Source organism: Peromyscus californicus, unplaced genomic scaffold (assembly GCF_007827085.1).
Source record: "Peromyscus californicus insignis strain IS unplaced genomic scaffold, ASM782708v3 Scaffold_5__1_contigs__length_169319896, whole genome shotgun sequence".
Taxonomy (NCBI): Eukaryota; Metazoa; Chordata; class Mammalia; order Rodentia; family Cricetidae; genus Peromyscus; species Peromyscus californicus.
In genome coordinates, this window is record NW_026294573.1 from 12,629,332 (window position 1) to 12,645,177 (window position 15,846).

The following is a 15,846-nucleotide window of genomic DNA, read 5'->3' on the forward strand; positions in this document are numbered from 1 at the left end:
GGCAGCGGTTATAAGTCACCTGATGTGGGTGCTGAGGACTGAACTTGGGTCCTCTGGAAGAGGAACAAGTGCTTTTACCTGCTGAGCTACCTCACCAGCCCCATGTGAACAATCCCCCCCCCCCCCCCCCCCCCCCCCCCCCCCCCCCCCCCGCCAAACCTAGTCTCATCTATATAGGCAAGTGTTACATTGTTGAGCTATCTGTATTCCCCAGCTCTTGTGCATCTCACCACTGCTGGTCTCCACAGGGATTGGCACTCATGTGTGCATACCCGCACATACACATACTTAAAGTTTGAATTGTTTTTGGTTTTTTGAGACAGGATTTCTCTGTGTAAAAGAGCCCTGGCTGTCCTGGAACTCTTTATAGACCAGACTGGCCTCAGAGATCCACCTGCCTCTGCCTCCTGAGTACTGAGATTAAAGGTGTGTGCCCATCTTGAAATGTTTTTTTAAAGAGTTGATGTTCTAGGGACTTGATACATAGGGGAACAAAACCAAGATTATTTGTTTCATGAAATTTACAATTGCAGTTTCCTAATAGATGAAAAGAAGACCCTTCCTAGTGTAAAACCAATTCCTCAGTTCCACAGGAAACTCACCACACAGTTTCCAGAGCAACATTAACCAGGCAAAGCTGAAAATCATTCCACCCCAGCACCACAATAACAGCAGCACAGCCGGAGAGGCACCGCAGTGCTGGAGAGCTGGCTGAACTTGCATGAGGCCTTTGTGCAGTCCCTAGTAACCAAAATTAAGTTAACATCAGTACATTAAAAGCTAATGATTTCTCTCAACACCTCCCTCATTAGCTGGATTACCAACAGAAACGTATGGATAATTTTAACTCCTCCTTTTGAAACTGTTCTCATAGGCAACAACAACCAACTACCATGTACTTTCTTTGCATAGTCCTCCCACTTCATACAGCAATCCTCCCTGAGTCATTCTTGAAACAAGACAACAGAACTACACCCTACTAAAGAAAATAACACAATCAAGTTTTCCATCTAATCCTGCTTTGCCTACAGCTAGAAGATCACATTTGAGGAGCTGGGAGTATAACGGAGGCTTGCCTAGCATGCACAAGGTCCTGGGTTCAAATCCCAGCATATACATATACACGGAGTTTAAAAATCACAACATAGCCAGGCACAGTGGCTCACCCCTCTAATTCCAGCACTCTAGAAGCTAAGGTGGGAGGACCAACACTTGGAGGTTGATCAGTGCTACAGTAAGACCCTATCTCAAAACAAACAACCAAATTCAAAGCACGATAAATACCTATGATCCCAGCACTCAAAAGATAGGTGCAGGAAGGTCAGCCTCCTACGTCCTTGGAGTGCCTGCCCGTGTGCACCTACCAGTACTGCACAACTTTACTTCTCCTTTGCAGGCAAGATTCTGCAGCTGGAAAGAGGGCTCAATGGCTCAGAGCACTTGTTACTCTTGCAGAAAATCATCAGGTTTTGGCTCCCAGCTCTCACATGGTGGCTCACAATCATCTGTAACTCAGTTCTAGGGGACATGATGCCCTCTTCTGACCTCTTCAGGCACCAGGTACACACAAACAAACAAACAAACAAGAAATCCCTAAAGCCAGCACCACAGGGGTAGGGTGGTGAGACAGGTCTAGCTTTCCTGGAAGTCACTGTGGAGAACAGGTTGGCCTTGAATTTGTAGCGGTCTTCCTGCCTCTTTCTGCCTCTGGGTGTTGGGATTAAAAGTGTGAACCAACCACACTGGGCTCCTGGTCTCTAGAGAAAAAGCTAATACCCTGAGCTATCCCTGTCCTTGGAGTGATGGGAAAGGAAGGAGGGAACAGGATTTACAACTCTTTGTTGGTGTATGTTCTCTCTCTGCCAAAGCAAACAAAAATCACTGAGCTGTAGTATAACCTCGGAGAAAATAGCAAAGTGATTATAATGCAAAATCCTCACGTCTAGGAAAGGACTCCCATCCCCACCCCACGACCAAAAAAAAAAACCCAAAAAACAAAACAAAACAAAAAAAAAGGAAAAGACAAAATCAATCAATGCACCTGACAAGATTTTTTAAAAAATTTTTTATTATATTTATTTAATTTATTCAATCTACTTGTGTATTGGGGGGGTAGTTCAAGATAGGATTTCTCGTCTAGCCTTGGCTGTCCTGCAACTCACAGAGATCCGCCTGCCTCTGCCTCCCAAGTGCTGGGATTAAAGGCCTGCGCCGCTGCTGCCGCCGCCGCCGCTGCCGCCACCACTACCACCACCTCCTGTCATGTTTTTATTTTAAATTATGTATATACAGTATGGGTATATGTGGGTATGTAATGCATGTGCAGGTGCCCATGAAGGCCAAAAGAAGGCATCAGACTCCCTGGAGCCATAGGGAGTTTGAGTAATCTGGCACGGTTGTGGGAGCTGGGCTCCTCCTGTCTTCTGCAAAAACAGTGCATACTTTAACCGCTGGGCCTTCTCTCCAGCCATGAGCGTCAGTTTTAAAGCCATGCACCACTGGACCAGCCCCAGTCTCTTCTCATAGTCTCAGGCTTTTCTTCTGCTATGTTACTGAGTTCTCAAACGTATGATCTCAGGTCATTAATATACTGAAATTAGATTCTTCAGGGAATTTCTAAGGACTGTTAATGTTTACTGTAGACACTTGAGAATGTTGAAAGACTAAACCTTGAGGAAACCTGACAATATTTTGAGTAGTTTTTCATTCTGTCCTGAAAACTTAGATGATTAGTAAATTAGTCAGCCCTCTGGGTCTAGCCAATTATTGATGGAAAATGATGTGTGTTTAAAAAAAAATTTCAGGCAGTGGTGGCACATGCCTTTAATAACAGCACTTGGAAGCTATAGGCAGGCAGGATCTCTGAGTTCAAAGTCAACCTGGTTTACAGAGTGAGTTCCAGGACAGGCTCCAAAGCTACACAGAGAAACTCTTGTCTACAAAAACAAAAAACAAAAACAAACAAACAAAAAAAAACCCACAAAACAAAAACAAAACAAAACAAAAACCAAACAAAAAAACTAATCTCTGGGGGCCGGAGAGATGATGGTTCAGTAGTTAAGAGCACTTGTTCTTGAAGGTACCTCAAGTTCAATTTCCCAGCAACCATCAGTAACTCCAGTTTCAGCCCCTCTTCTAACCTCTGAAGGCACCAGGCATACACATGGTGCATATATGTATATTCAGGCAAAACCACTCATACATACAAAGTCAATATAAAAGAAAAAATGACCTCTGGGTGAGGTGGCACATGCCTTTAATTGCAGTACCCAGGAGGTAGAGGGCTTGAGTCCTTAGTAGTCATAGGCCAGATGGATAATTACAGTAGAATATCTAGATATCTATTCTGTCCTGCCCCCCTCCAACAGGGTCTCCTGGAGCTTAGGCTGGTCTCAAACTTGCCATATAGCTAAGGGTGATCTCCTGATCCTCCTGCCTCTACCTCCCGAGTATTGGGATTACAGGATTGAGATTATAGGTATGTGCCCACCCCCCACAGGAAGTCTGTTTTGTCAAAGCATTTTGTCCATGTAATTAAAAAGTGAGTTTGGCTATGCATGATGACACAGACCTTTAGTTCCAGCACTTGCGGAGGCAGAGGTAGGCAGATGTCTTGAGTTCAAGGACAGCTTGGTCTGCACAGTGATTTCCAGGACAGCCAGAACTATACAGAAAGACCTTGACTCAAAAAAACCAAAACCAACCAAACAAACAAAAGATTGCGCCTGCTTTCTGATAGGCCTCATTAAAACACACAAAAGGCTGGGCATGTAGCTCAGTTGGTAAAGTGCACACAGAAGTTCTTAGCACCGCAAACAATGGTGGTGGTGCACACCTGTGAGTCCAGCACGAGGTGCTGTGGAAGGGAGCAGGAGCACCTAAAGCCCAGCCATTTTCCAGTGAGTTTGAGGCCAGCCTAGAGTTCATGAGTGCCATCCCCCCCGCTCTCACCCCCACCCCCACACAGAAGGCACATTGTGTTGGTGGGGTGGCTGAGTTAAAGGTTAAAGGGACTCAACAAGCCTGACAACCTGAGTGTGATCCTTGGAACCCACACAGTGGAAGGAGAAAAACCAACTCTGGGAAAGCTGTCCTTTTGACCTCCACCTGCCCACTGTATCACGTGTGTGCCTCCATGAATACATAAATAAATAAAAGTGTTGTTTCATGGTGAAATACACACACTATCATGAGTTCTAGAATCCACCATGTAGCCAGACTGGTGATAATTCTCAACCTTCTTGCCTGTGTCTCCTGAGTGTCGGGACTGTAGTTATGTGCCACCACATCCCATTTCAGTATTTTAAAACGACTTTGATTTTATTTTTGTTTAATAATCTTTGTTACAATATTAAATTTACTAAGTGTTCTTGAAAGGTTAAGTGTAGTTTCAGTAAATACAAATGAGAGTAATAAAAATAATGATGTGCAAATATTTGTTTCAGAGAGTGTAAAACCTGTAAGTCAAATGAGTTGTGTGTGTGTGTGTGTGTGTGTGTGTGTGTATGTGTATGTGTGTGTTTTAAATGAGAGCCATTTAAATAGCTATGTTGGGGCCTGGGGAGATAATTCAATCATAAAGTACTTACTGTTCAAACACAAAGACTGGTGTTTGATCCCCAGCATCCTCACAAAAGCGAGACACACCCCTGTAATCTCCTTACTGGTTTCCCATCTAGCCAGCAGACTAGATACCCTGTCTTAGAAAATGAGGAGGTGGAGCAAGACTCCTGACAGGGATCTCTGGCCTCCCCACACAGTGAGCACATACGAACAGGTACCTCCAACAGAAAGCTATTTTGTAGTTCATGTCCCATACATGTATAATGTAAATTACCTTAAAAGGAAACCTTTTGGGAAATTGTTGTGTACATAAATAACTTTACTTCATTTTTCCCCCCAGATATGGCCGCGTGGAAAGTGTCAAAATTCTCCCCAAGCGGGGGTCTGAAGGAGGAGTGGCTGCCTTTGTGGATTTTGTGGACATCAAAAGTGCACAGAAAGCTCATAACTCAGTCAACAAAATGGGAGATAGAGACCTACGCACGGATTATAATGAACCAGGCACTATTCCAAGTGCTGCTCGGGGATTGGATGATACAGTTTCCATAGCATCTCGTAGTAGAGAGGTTTCTGGGTTCAGAGGAAGTGGTGGAGGGCCTGCTTATGGCCCCCCACCATCACTTCATGCACGAGAAGGACGCTATGAACGGAGACTCGATGGGTAAGTTCCAAGGTTTCTGTAGGCAGGTATTTTGTATTTGATATGGTGAGAAACAGAAACTCAAATTTAGGGGCCCCAGATGGATTTAAAATTTTGGGCATTCTCAATGTTTCCTATTTTGGGTTGGAAACGGAAGTGATTTCTGTCCCAGTGGCTGGTACCTCACGGAGTCGTAGAGGATATTTCCTGCAGCAGATTGGATATCTACTCCTGAGATAACATGGTGGAAGAGTTCCTGCAGCAGCATCAGTTCTGGAGTTACTTGGCTTCTAGAAGGAAGTATTCCTCCTTTTGGATATTATCAAGGCCTTCCTTGGATATATCCTTACTACCAGATGGAGCTATTTGGCTGCTGGTTTTGTCTTCGGGTTATTTGGAATATTTCCGGAATATCAAAGCCTACAGATCCTTTACAAGCTGATAAGCACCTCTCGGTTTTCAGTCTGTAAAGTCTACAAACACATTGGATTGTCACAAAATATCTAGCAGATCATTGATTCTACCATTTGGATACTACAAACAATACTTGAGTGTGGAAATGTGTACGTGGATGAGGAAAACAAAGGCATTGCTTGATTTCTCCCTTTTGGATATACTCAATTTCTGTGGAATATACTCAGTTTCTCGATGGAATGGGGAAACAGATGATGGACATTCATAAATGCTGGAATATAGCCGTGTCCTAACTGCTGGAATGTATGGGATGCTGTGATCTCAAGACTCCATTAGCCGAGGGAAGAGGATTACTGTCTCAGCCCGTTGAAGGAACTTTAGCTTTGAACACAACCCCATCCATTGTGGATACAGCAGTCACATGACTGGATGTCTACAAAAGGACCGTTGTCAGCAACTTTGTTCCTCATTCATTGGAATTGTAGAGAAATTTCCTCGATGCCAGCTGCCTGATCGTACTTAGGGCTGCAGATTTTTATGAATGTGGATCAATTTATAATTGTCTACTATCTCAAGAAAGAAGTCTGGGGGTTTGAGAGTTACACTTGGTCTGGGACTACTTGCTTCCTGTGGAATTATTTTGTCTGGTCACTAAGATTTTTTTTTCTTGTGGTTCATCTAAATATCATTTGACACCCTTGCCCACTAAGAAGGTGGATTACCCCTGTAAGAGGGGCCAAAATTGGGGAAGTTATGTTCACAATTCTCTCCCTAGATTTAATTGGGATTATAGGTCGTGTTTCCACAGTTGGAAAAGGTTGGTATGTCCTGACCTGTGTATATTAGCCCCTCTTCTAACCCAAGTCACACCCTCTCTTTCCCCCACTAACTTAGACGCATTTAGTACTAATAGATGAATCCAAGACTAGCGGTTAGATTTCAGCTCTGCTTCTCTTGTGCCTGCCTTTGTATCTTCCTAATGGATAAGAACTGCACATCCTTATGAAGTACCAGCTAGAGCAGTTAACTGTCTAGAACTGTTGCCTGTTGCTTCTGTTACATCATTAATTATGCTTTTACCAATTAACATTGGTAGTGTGCAGAAAAGACCTGTTCCACTGCTTTCTTATAAATCTCAGGGAACCTTCTTGTTAGACATTGAAATATTTCAATTTCGGAATTGTAGTTAATGAAAAAGGAAAATCTGTCATTTAATACACTTAGGAAGGAAATATATTACTGATCCCTTCTCCCTTTGCCAGCTTAGTTTTCCATGATGGCAGTAAAAGAAACAAAAAAGCCTGTTGGAGTCCAGGGAGATGGCTGAGTCAGTAAGATGCTTTCCATGCAACCACAGACCTGAGTTCAGATCCCTAGCACCCAGTGACGTCCTGGCACAGTGATGTGTCGCTGTCAGTCCCACTGGGGAGCTGGAGACAGGGCAGCTGCTGGTGCTTATTGGCCAGCCAGCTTAGCTCAGTTGGTTAGCTCCAAGTTCAGTGAGAGAGAAACCCTGTCTCCAAAAATAAGGTGTAAATTGAGAGTGGTGACATATGCCTTTAATCCCAGTACTGGAGGCAGAGGCAGGTGAGTGTCTGTGAGTTCTGGGCCAGCCTAGTCTATACAGTGAGCTCTAGATCAGCCAAGGCTACAAAATGAGAACATGAATAAGGTATAAAGTGGTCAAGGAAGACACCTGGTGTGTCCTCCACATGGCCTTGGATATGTGCAGAAAGCACATGTGTGCACAGATGTGCACACAGCCTAGGATAGTAGGGTTGGTACTAAGTGAGATGGTGAATGAGAATGAACACTGAGGGAGATACTGGGACTCTAGGAGGATACTGAGACAATGATGCTAATTCTTACAGAGCAGTGAATCTAGTCTTGTTGCAGAGAGTTTAACTCTTTATCTCTCACGAGTCTTTATTTCTTTTGGTAGAAGATTGATAGAGGGTGAGGTTGCAGAGAAGCTCCAGTGACTTGGTGCCTGTGCCCTGCAGAAGTAGAGAACTTAGAATTTCTTAAAAGAGTAGGACTTTTGCTTGTTTTCTTTGTTTGTTTGGTTTTGTTGTTTATTTAATTTTTTTTATTTTTTATTTTTTTTGAGACAAGGGTCTCACTGGCCTCAGGGTCACAGAGTCTTATCTATCTCTGCCTCTGAAAAGGGTATGGACTACCATGCTGGGCGCCCTGCGTCTTAGGTCCTGCGCGTGCACCGTCATCTATGCAGTAAGGTCTGAGCCCTTGGGCTGGTGAACATCCGCACCCTGACTGAAAATGTTGAGGGAACTGAGGATGTAGCCCAGTGGTGGGACACTGTCCCACACGTGCAAGGCTCTGGATTGATCTCAGCAAAACACCAGCCAGTGCTGTTAAGTCACATCGTGGCTGACCGCTGCGCCCCAGTGCTCTTGGTCACTAGCACTCCCAGTTTCGTCTTAGGCACCTCGAATGTAGTCAGAGCCAGGAGAACCTACTTCCCCCAGTCATTGAGCACATAGAGTGAGAAAATGAATCCCGGAATGAGCACTTAAATTATGTGGCACTTGAGCACAAGGAGATAAAACAGCTTTCATGTTCTTAGGTAAAGTTATGCAGACTATGTTACGCATCATCCCAGTATTTTGATTTCTAATTATTTGGGCAATTTATATAGCTTAGTAATTTATTCAGAGTACCCAAGCATCAAAAATTATTGAGGTCTGATAGTGGTGGCATATGCCTTATAGCCCTAATTCTTAGGGAGAGTGAAGCAGGAGGATTGAAAGTTCATGTCTAGCCTGGGCTAGCAAGACCCTGTCTCCAAGGGAAGAAAAGTGCAAGAGTAAGAAAATGTTGCATTTGGATTTTTTGATTTGATTGGCAGTCCTCCTACTGCAAACGTGGGCTGTCACAGGCTTCAGTGTCTTCTCCGGTGCAGTAAGCAGATGTGTTCTAAAATAACGGCAAGTAAATAAAAGACTTGTAGATGTTTTATCCAGATGAAACTGTAATAAAGTTTAACATTAAGCTGGGCCTGGTGGGTGCATTCCTTTAATCCCAGCATTCAGGGGTAGAGGCAGGCAGATCTCTGAGTTTGAGGCCAACCTACTTTACATATAGTTCTAGGTCAGCCAGGGTTACATAGTGAGACCCTGTCTAAAAAAAGAAAAGCAAACCCCAGATAAGCAGATGCAATGACAAACTTTCCCACTAAAATCAGAGTATAAACTGGGCATTGTGCATTGTGGTGCATGCCTGTAACCCTGGCACTTAGGAGGTGGGTACAGGATCAGAAGTTTAAGGTCTTCCTTATCTACATAGGGAGTGTGAGGTTAGCCTAATCTATGAGACTGTCCAAAAAAAAAAGAACCACACACACACATGCACACACACCCTTCCCCTTTTATACAAGTTGGAAAATCTCCCATAAAAGAATCATCTGACGTGCAGAACTCTACTGAGGAAGGCCCAGCATAGAAGTAAAAAGAAACGACGCTCACTAGTGAAGTTTTGGAGTCAAGTAAAACGTTGAGCTTGTCAGTGTTTTGCTTACTAAGGTTCGTGCTGTTCAGAGAGTGATGAGGCACAGAGACAGCTCTGAAGTGAATGTTTGCATGACTTGCTTTCCGTTGTGCTTGCTCCTTTCTGATTCAGTATTTTCCCCTCCTAAATGCAGGGCTTCAGATAGCAGGGAGCGTGCTTATGAACATAGTGCCTATGGACACCATGACCGGGGGACGGGAGCATTTGATCGGACGAGACATTACGATCAGGATTACTATAGAGACCCTCGAGAACGGACTTTGCAACATGGGCTCTATTACACTTCTCGGAGTCGAAGTCCAAACCGCTTTGACGCTCATGACCCCCGATACGAACCTAGGGCTCGGGAGCAGTTTACACTGCCCAGTGTGGTACACAGGGATATCTACAGGGACGACATTACCCGGGAGGTACGAGGCAGAAGGCCAGAGCGCAGTTACCAGCACAGCAGGAGTCGCTCACCACATTCGTCCCAGTCTAGAAACCAGTCCCCGCAGAGGCTGGCTAGCCAAGCGTCCAGACCCACCAGGTCCCCCAGCGGCAGCGGCTCTAGAAGTAGATCCTCCAGCAGTGAGTCGATCAGCAGCAGCAGCAGCACCAGCACGGACAGGTAGGTTCAGCCATCTATCTACTCCACATGCTCCTCATGTGTTCTCAGGTGCTTGGGGGTCAGTAGTCATGGTTTTGATCATAGCACTCTTGGGGGGTGGGAGTGGGGCGTGTTTTCCGAGACAGGGTTTCTGTGTAGCCCTGACTGACTTGGAACTTGGCTCTATAGACCAGGCTGGCCTCAGACTCAGAGATCTTCCTGCCAAGTGCTGGGATTAAAGGTGTGCTCCAGCGGTATTTTATTTTAAAGAAAGTAATATTGGATTATATATTTAGCGAGTAACATGCAGACTTCGAGTTAACCAGAATCTAACTGATGGTTTGCCAATGCTGTTTTTTTTTTTTTTTTGGTTTTTCGAGACAGGGTTTCTCTGTGTAGCTTTGCGCCTTTCCTGGAACTCACTTTGGAGACCAGGCTGGCCTCGAACTCACAGAGATCCACCTGGCTCTGCCTCCCGAGTGCTGGGATTAAAGGCGTGCGCCACCACCGCCCGGCTATGCCAATGCTGTTTTATCCCTTATATGTTTAATGTTAAAATTAAAGTACTAAAAAGGAAGAGAAATAGTGACGGAAAGCTGGTGAGGCAGATTTTGTGACAAATGGATCTCTGAGGTTTGTCCCTCTCTCCCTCCTTCACTCCCTCCCTCCTTTCCTTTCCTTTTGCTTTTTTGAGACAGGATTTCTCTATGTAACAGTCCTGGCTGTCCTGGAATTCATTTTGTAGACCAGGCTGGCCTCGAACTCACAGAGATCCACCTGGCTCTGCCTCCCGAGTGCTGGGATTGAAGGCGTGCACCACCATGCCTGTTTTATTTTTATTTCTTAAGTATGTGGAGTCAACTTATTGGGGTCGAACATTTCTAAAAGCTGTTTGGTGAAATGTGTTGGTGGAATACATTGTTTATTGTCATCGAGTTAATCATATTTTAACACCACAGTGTGCTTTACCAAATTTATAAATACTTTCTTTCACCTAGTGTTACTGTTTTGTTTTTCAAGGCTGAGATAATGAATGGATTTATTGGGATTTTTTTTTTATATATCAAGGAGTTTTATGTTAAAGATGAGCAATAATAAATTGAAGGTCATTTTAACAAGGATATTTAGAGGTCAGGCTGTGAGGGTTTTAAAGTTACAGAGGTCAGCAGATGGTACATTCTTTATGTAACTTTGGATAGTTTTCTTGTGATTTCTGGGCCTCAGCTCTCTCCCTGTTTATATGAACCTTACTTTAGAAGTAGATACGGTGGCACCTGCCTGTAATGACTACTACAGAGGAAGCTAAGGCTGAAGAGTCCTTAGCTTGCCTACAGAGTAAGACCCTGTTTGAATCTGCCACTCCTCACAGCAAAACAACCCCAGATTCCCAGAAAACCAGTAAGACTTGTTACTGTGAGTATTAAGATGAAAAGGGCATGTAATGTGTTTGCTGCAGCCTCAGAATATAAATATAAATACAAAGACTCTGTACTAGCCAGCAGCCATTCCGGCTTCATGATGCTCACAGGCTTGAGCATTCCCTCTTCCTCTGTTATTTAGACTGTTAACCAGGTGCCCTACATAAGTTTAGGTGGTATATGTTATAAACCTAGAGGACACAGCTTCTTTGACCTGATTAAAAAGTTCAGATCTGGGCTTGGGAGAAGGCTCAGCTGTTAAGAGTACTGGCTGCTCTTTCAAAGGACCCAGGTACAATTCCCAGAACCCACATGGTAGCTCACAGCTACCTGTTCCAGGGGATCCAACACCCTCATACATGCAGGAAAAACACCAATGAATATTAAAAAAAAAAAAGTCCAGATTTTTCTTTCAATATTATGGGCTTAGATTTAAGAGAAGCAAATAGCCACATGATTGAATAGCTCTCTTAGGCTTCCTAATTGCCTAATTCACAATAATAAAGTGGAAATTTTAGTCTCCTTTTCCTAATCTAGCTATGATCTAAATATTTGGGAAATTACCATATTTGAGTGAAGCAGGTGTTTAACTTTTGGGAAGTCAGAGAAGTTAGATTGTTGTCTAGATCAATGGTTGATGAAGTTAATACTATGAACTGATTATAAAATTTCATTGTTTCTTTCTCCTGCCTCGAGTTGTTTTTATCATTTCTCTAAAATCTGCCATTAAAGGAACCCCACAGCGTTTCAGTGGGTCAGAGCTTTCCTGAAAGTGTGTGCAGACGCTGATGTTGGTGTCAGGAAAGCCTTTGGTGGGTCAGAGCTTTCCTGAAAGTGTGTGCAGACGCTGATGTTGGTGTCAGGAAAGCCTTTGGTGGGTCAGAGCTTTCCTGAAAGTGTGTGCAGACGCTGATGTTGGTGTCAGGAAAGCCTTTGGTGGGTCAGAGCTTTCCTGAAAGTGTGTGCAGACGCTGATGTTGGTGTCAGGAAAGCCTTTGGTGGGTCAGAGCTTTCCTGAAAGTGTGTGCAGACGCTGATGTTGGTGTCAGGAAAGCCTTTGGTGGGTCAGAGCTTTCCTGAAAGTGTGTGCAGACGCTGATGTTGGTGTCAGGAAAGCCTTTGGTGGGTCAGAGCTTTCCTGAAAGTGTGTGCAGACGCTGATGTTGGTGTCAGGAAAGCCTTTGGTGGGCAGCTTTGCCCCGAGTGCTGGGGCTGCAGTCTGACTGGGACTGAAAACTTCAACACAAGTGATCTAATTCTGCTCGTGGAGCTGATCTCTGCTCACACGGGTTTATGTTTGTTTGTTTATTTTAGTTTTTTCTTTCTTTCTATCTTTTTTTGGTTTTTTGAGACAGGGTTTCTCTGTGTAGCTTTGCGCTTTTCCTGGATCTCGCGCTGTAGACCAGGCTGGCCTCGAACTCACAGAGATCCGCCTGGCTCTGCCTCCCGAGTGCTGGGATTAAAGGCGTGCGCCACCACCGCCCGGCGTCTTTCTTTCTTTTTGAGACAATGTTTCTCTGTGCAACAGTCCTGGTTGTCCTGGAACTCAAGTTGTAGGCCAGGCTGGGCAAGAATTCACAGACATCTGCGAGCCTCTGCCTCCTGAGTGCTAGGATTAAAGGCGTGCGCCACCACTGCCCAGGCCTGCTCACAGTTTTTAAAATCTGTGTTCTGATTGTCTGAACTTGAAGAAGGGCAAGATGTACCTGGAAACGACCTAAGGACTAAATCTCAGGGAGAAAGTGGGTGAACGAGAAGATGCCAGGGATGATTGCGGCAGGTGACTGTGTCTAGGTTACATAGAGGATGTGTGCTGGAGGGCCATTGGAAGGCCATGTCTGACCAGCTGAGCAGATTAATTTGTCTTGCACACACAGGGTTTTATATGTTTAAAATTTAGAAGTTTAGGGCTAATTTTGTTCCTTGTATTTTGTACTGATAAGCCATATCATAGCAAGGAGGCCAGGGATTCAAGTTTGCTATTTGAGGACAGCTCCCCGAGGGTTTGGGGAAGGGTCATTGATAATGCTTACTCTGTGTCGTGTCTTCCCCAATCCCCCCATTCTAGGCTGGCCTCAGACCCATTTTAATGGAGGATGATCTTCCTGTTTTCTTTCTTTCTTTCTTTTTCTTTTTTTGGTTTTTTTTGAGACAGGCTTTCTCTGTATAGCTTTGCACCTTTCCTGGAACTCACTCTGTAGCCCAGGCTGGCCTCAAACTCACAGAGATCCGCCTGCCTCTGCCTCCTGAGTGCTGGGATTAAAGGCATGTGCCACCACCGCCCGGCGATCTTCCTGTTTTCTACCTCCTCCATGTTGGGAGTACAAGTGTATGATGCCATGTCCTATTCTATGGGCTTCTCAGGTTGAGCCTGGGTTTTCCATATGCCAGGCAAGCCTGCTACCAACTGAGCTGTTGAGCCTGCTGCCAGCCTGATTGTGCTGTTAAAGTGTTTGTTTTCTCCTTTTAAGAGGTTCTAATACATTTCTTGGGTTATTGGTTTCTTTTCATATATAGTAATACAGAACACGCACACAATTTTCTTTTTCCTGAGTAGAGGGAACACAAGATTGTGTTCACAATTCCCAGCCACATTTTCTTTTTTCTTTCTTTTCCCAAGGCAGGGTTTCTTTGTGTAGCCTTGGCTGTTCTAGAACCAGCTCTGTAGGTGGACCAGGATGGCCTCCAACTCACAGAGATCCACCTGCTTCTGCCTTCCCAGTGCCACCACTTCCTGAACAGTTCCCTTGATTGAGGGCACGTAAGAGGGTTCCAAAGGAGACATGCCCTACAGCAGTGTTTTCTGGACCTGCGTATTTCAGCCTTAACATATGTTGCTTTTAGTTCCTTACCTGAGCCTCACATATTAGCTTATCGAGTTCCTTCTTCTGTTAGCGGTGTGACAGCTGCTTTGCACCGACCGTTGGCTGTCTACGTGGAGAACAGTGGAGAACAGAAGGAGAGTTATTTGACTCTTAAGAGACAGCTTTGGTTGGGCTGTGAAGGATATGTAGAAGTTAAGAAAAGAAAGGCATTTTAATTTAGACAGAGGACTTTGAGGGCAGAGGAATGATCTAAATGTTTTGAGACCAGCAGATAATGTGTGTGTGTGTGTGTGTGTGTGTAAGTGTGTGTGTAAGTGTAACAAGGGCTCTCTACATAGTGCTGGCTGTCCTGAAACTTTACTATGTAGCCCAGACTGGTGTCAAACTCAGAGAGTCACCTGCCTCTGCATCTTGAGTGCTGGCTAAGACCAGCAGATAATTTAAAAATGGCTTAAGTAAGCTACACAGAGAAACCCTGTCTCGAAAAACCAAAAAAAAAAAAAAAAAAAAATGGCTTAAGCATGTTAATAATTCAGGATTTTATCCTTTTACAATGAAATTTTTTTAGGTTTATTTCATGTGTATTAGTGTTTTACCTGCATGTGTATATGTGTACCACATGTGCCTAGCTTCCACAGAGATCAGAAGATGGTGTTGGACCACTGTGTGGGTACTGGGAACTGAACCCTGGTCCTCTGCAAGAGCCAGTAAGTGCTGTTAAGCATGGAACCATCTCTCCAGCCCCCGGGGTTTGGTTTGTTCTTTATGCAGAGACAAACACTTAAAGGCGTTTGAAGAGATAGCTTATGAGATGTGTGCTTTGGAAAGGCAACTGCTGGACTCACGAGGTAGAGTGCTTGTCTGGCATGCATAGGGCTTTGTTCTTTAACACATGCGTGCTCCAAGTCCACAAACTTTACCACCCTTCTCTCCAGAAAACCAACTAGTCAACCAAACCAACCCCATCAAAACCATGGAGGTTAAATTAGAATAGATATGGTTAGTCCCTCAGAAAAGGAAAGCTTGGGCTGTGAGAGCCCCTGACTGGGGATGATGGGGGACACAGTGTGTTAAAGAGTCAAATTGTGCTGACTCATGAAAACCAGGATGAACTTTGTAGTGTCTGAGTCAGTGGTACACCACCAGGGCTCTCCACCAAGAATAGGACTAGGAGCATTTTCCCAGAATGAGCTAAAAACCCTAAACCCACATGATTCTTAGTTAACGTGAAGGGAAAAGCAGAATGGAGATAGGTGGGAACTTTGGTCATGTGATTGTGAATAAAATTAGGTTCTGTGGTATTGAGAAGGGTTTCCTAGTCTTGTGTTCCTTTATCAGATGTTTTCTTTTCCTGTATAATTAAATCATACGAAAAGAGTTATATTTTGAAATGTTATACAAATTTAGACTATTTCATTTTGTTTTGGAAGAAATGGCTCTTTTAATTCAGGCCTAGTGCACACATTTATCATTTCAGCAGGAGGATCAGAAGTTGAAGATCCTTCTCAGCTGCACAATGAATTTCCCGGCCAGCTTGGGATACATGAAACCCTGTCTGTAAAACAAACAGAAGACACGTGTATCCCTTTAATTCAAGCACTCAAGAGGCAGTGAGAGGCAGGCGTGATCTGTAGAGTAGGTTCCATGCCAGCGAGGCTACGTAGTGAGACCCTGTCTCAAAAACACCTTCCAAAAAAGAAAAACCAAACCCACGAACAGACAAAGTAAAACAAAAAGCCCCTCTCCCTCTCTGTATTGGGTGATTTTTAAATGTAATAGTCGTAAAAGCTACTTAGAGGTATTTCAGATTAACCTTGTATATTGACACAATGTAACTTGTCCACACCATAGTTTCTCTTGTCACTTTGG

The 15,846-nt window shown here is 44.2% G+C and overlaps 1 protein-coding gene across 2 annotated transcripts in view; it reads left to right on the forward strand.

Annotated features, from left to right (window-relative positions):
- Spen (spen family transcriptional repressor) overlaps positions 1–15,846 on the forward strand; it is an 82,453-nt gene that overhangs the window by 11,018 nt on the left and 55,589 nt on the right. For both annotated transcript variants that reach the window (XM_052718337.1, XM_052718338.1), the window contains exons 2-3: positions 4,904–5,224; positions 9,279–9,755. In XM_052718337.1, coding sequence (XP_052574297.1) covers positions 4,904–5,224; positions 9,279–9,755 — 798 coding nt within the window. The remainder of the gene's footprint in view (positions 1–4,903; positions 5,225–9,278; positions 9,756–15,846) is intronic.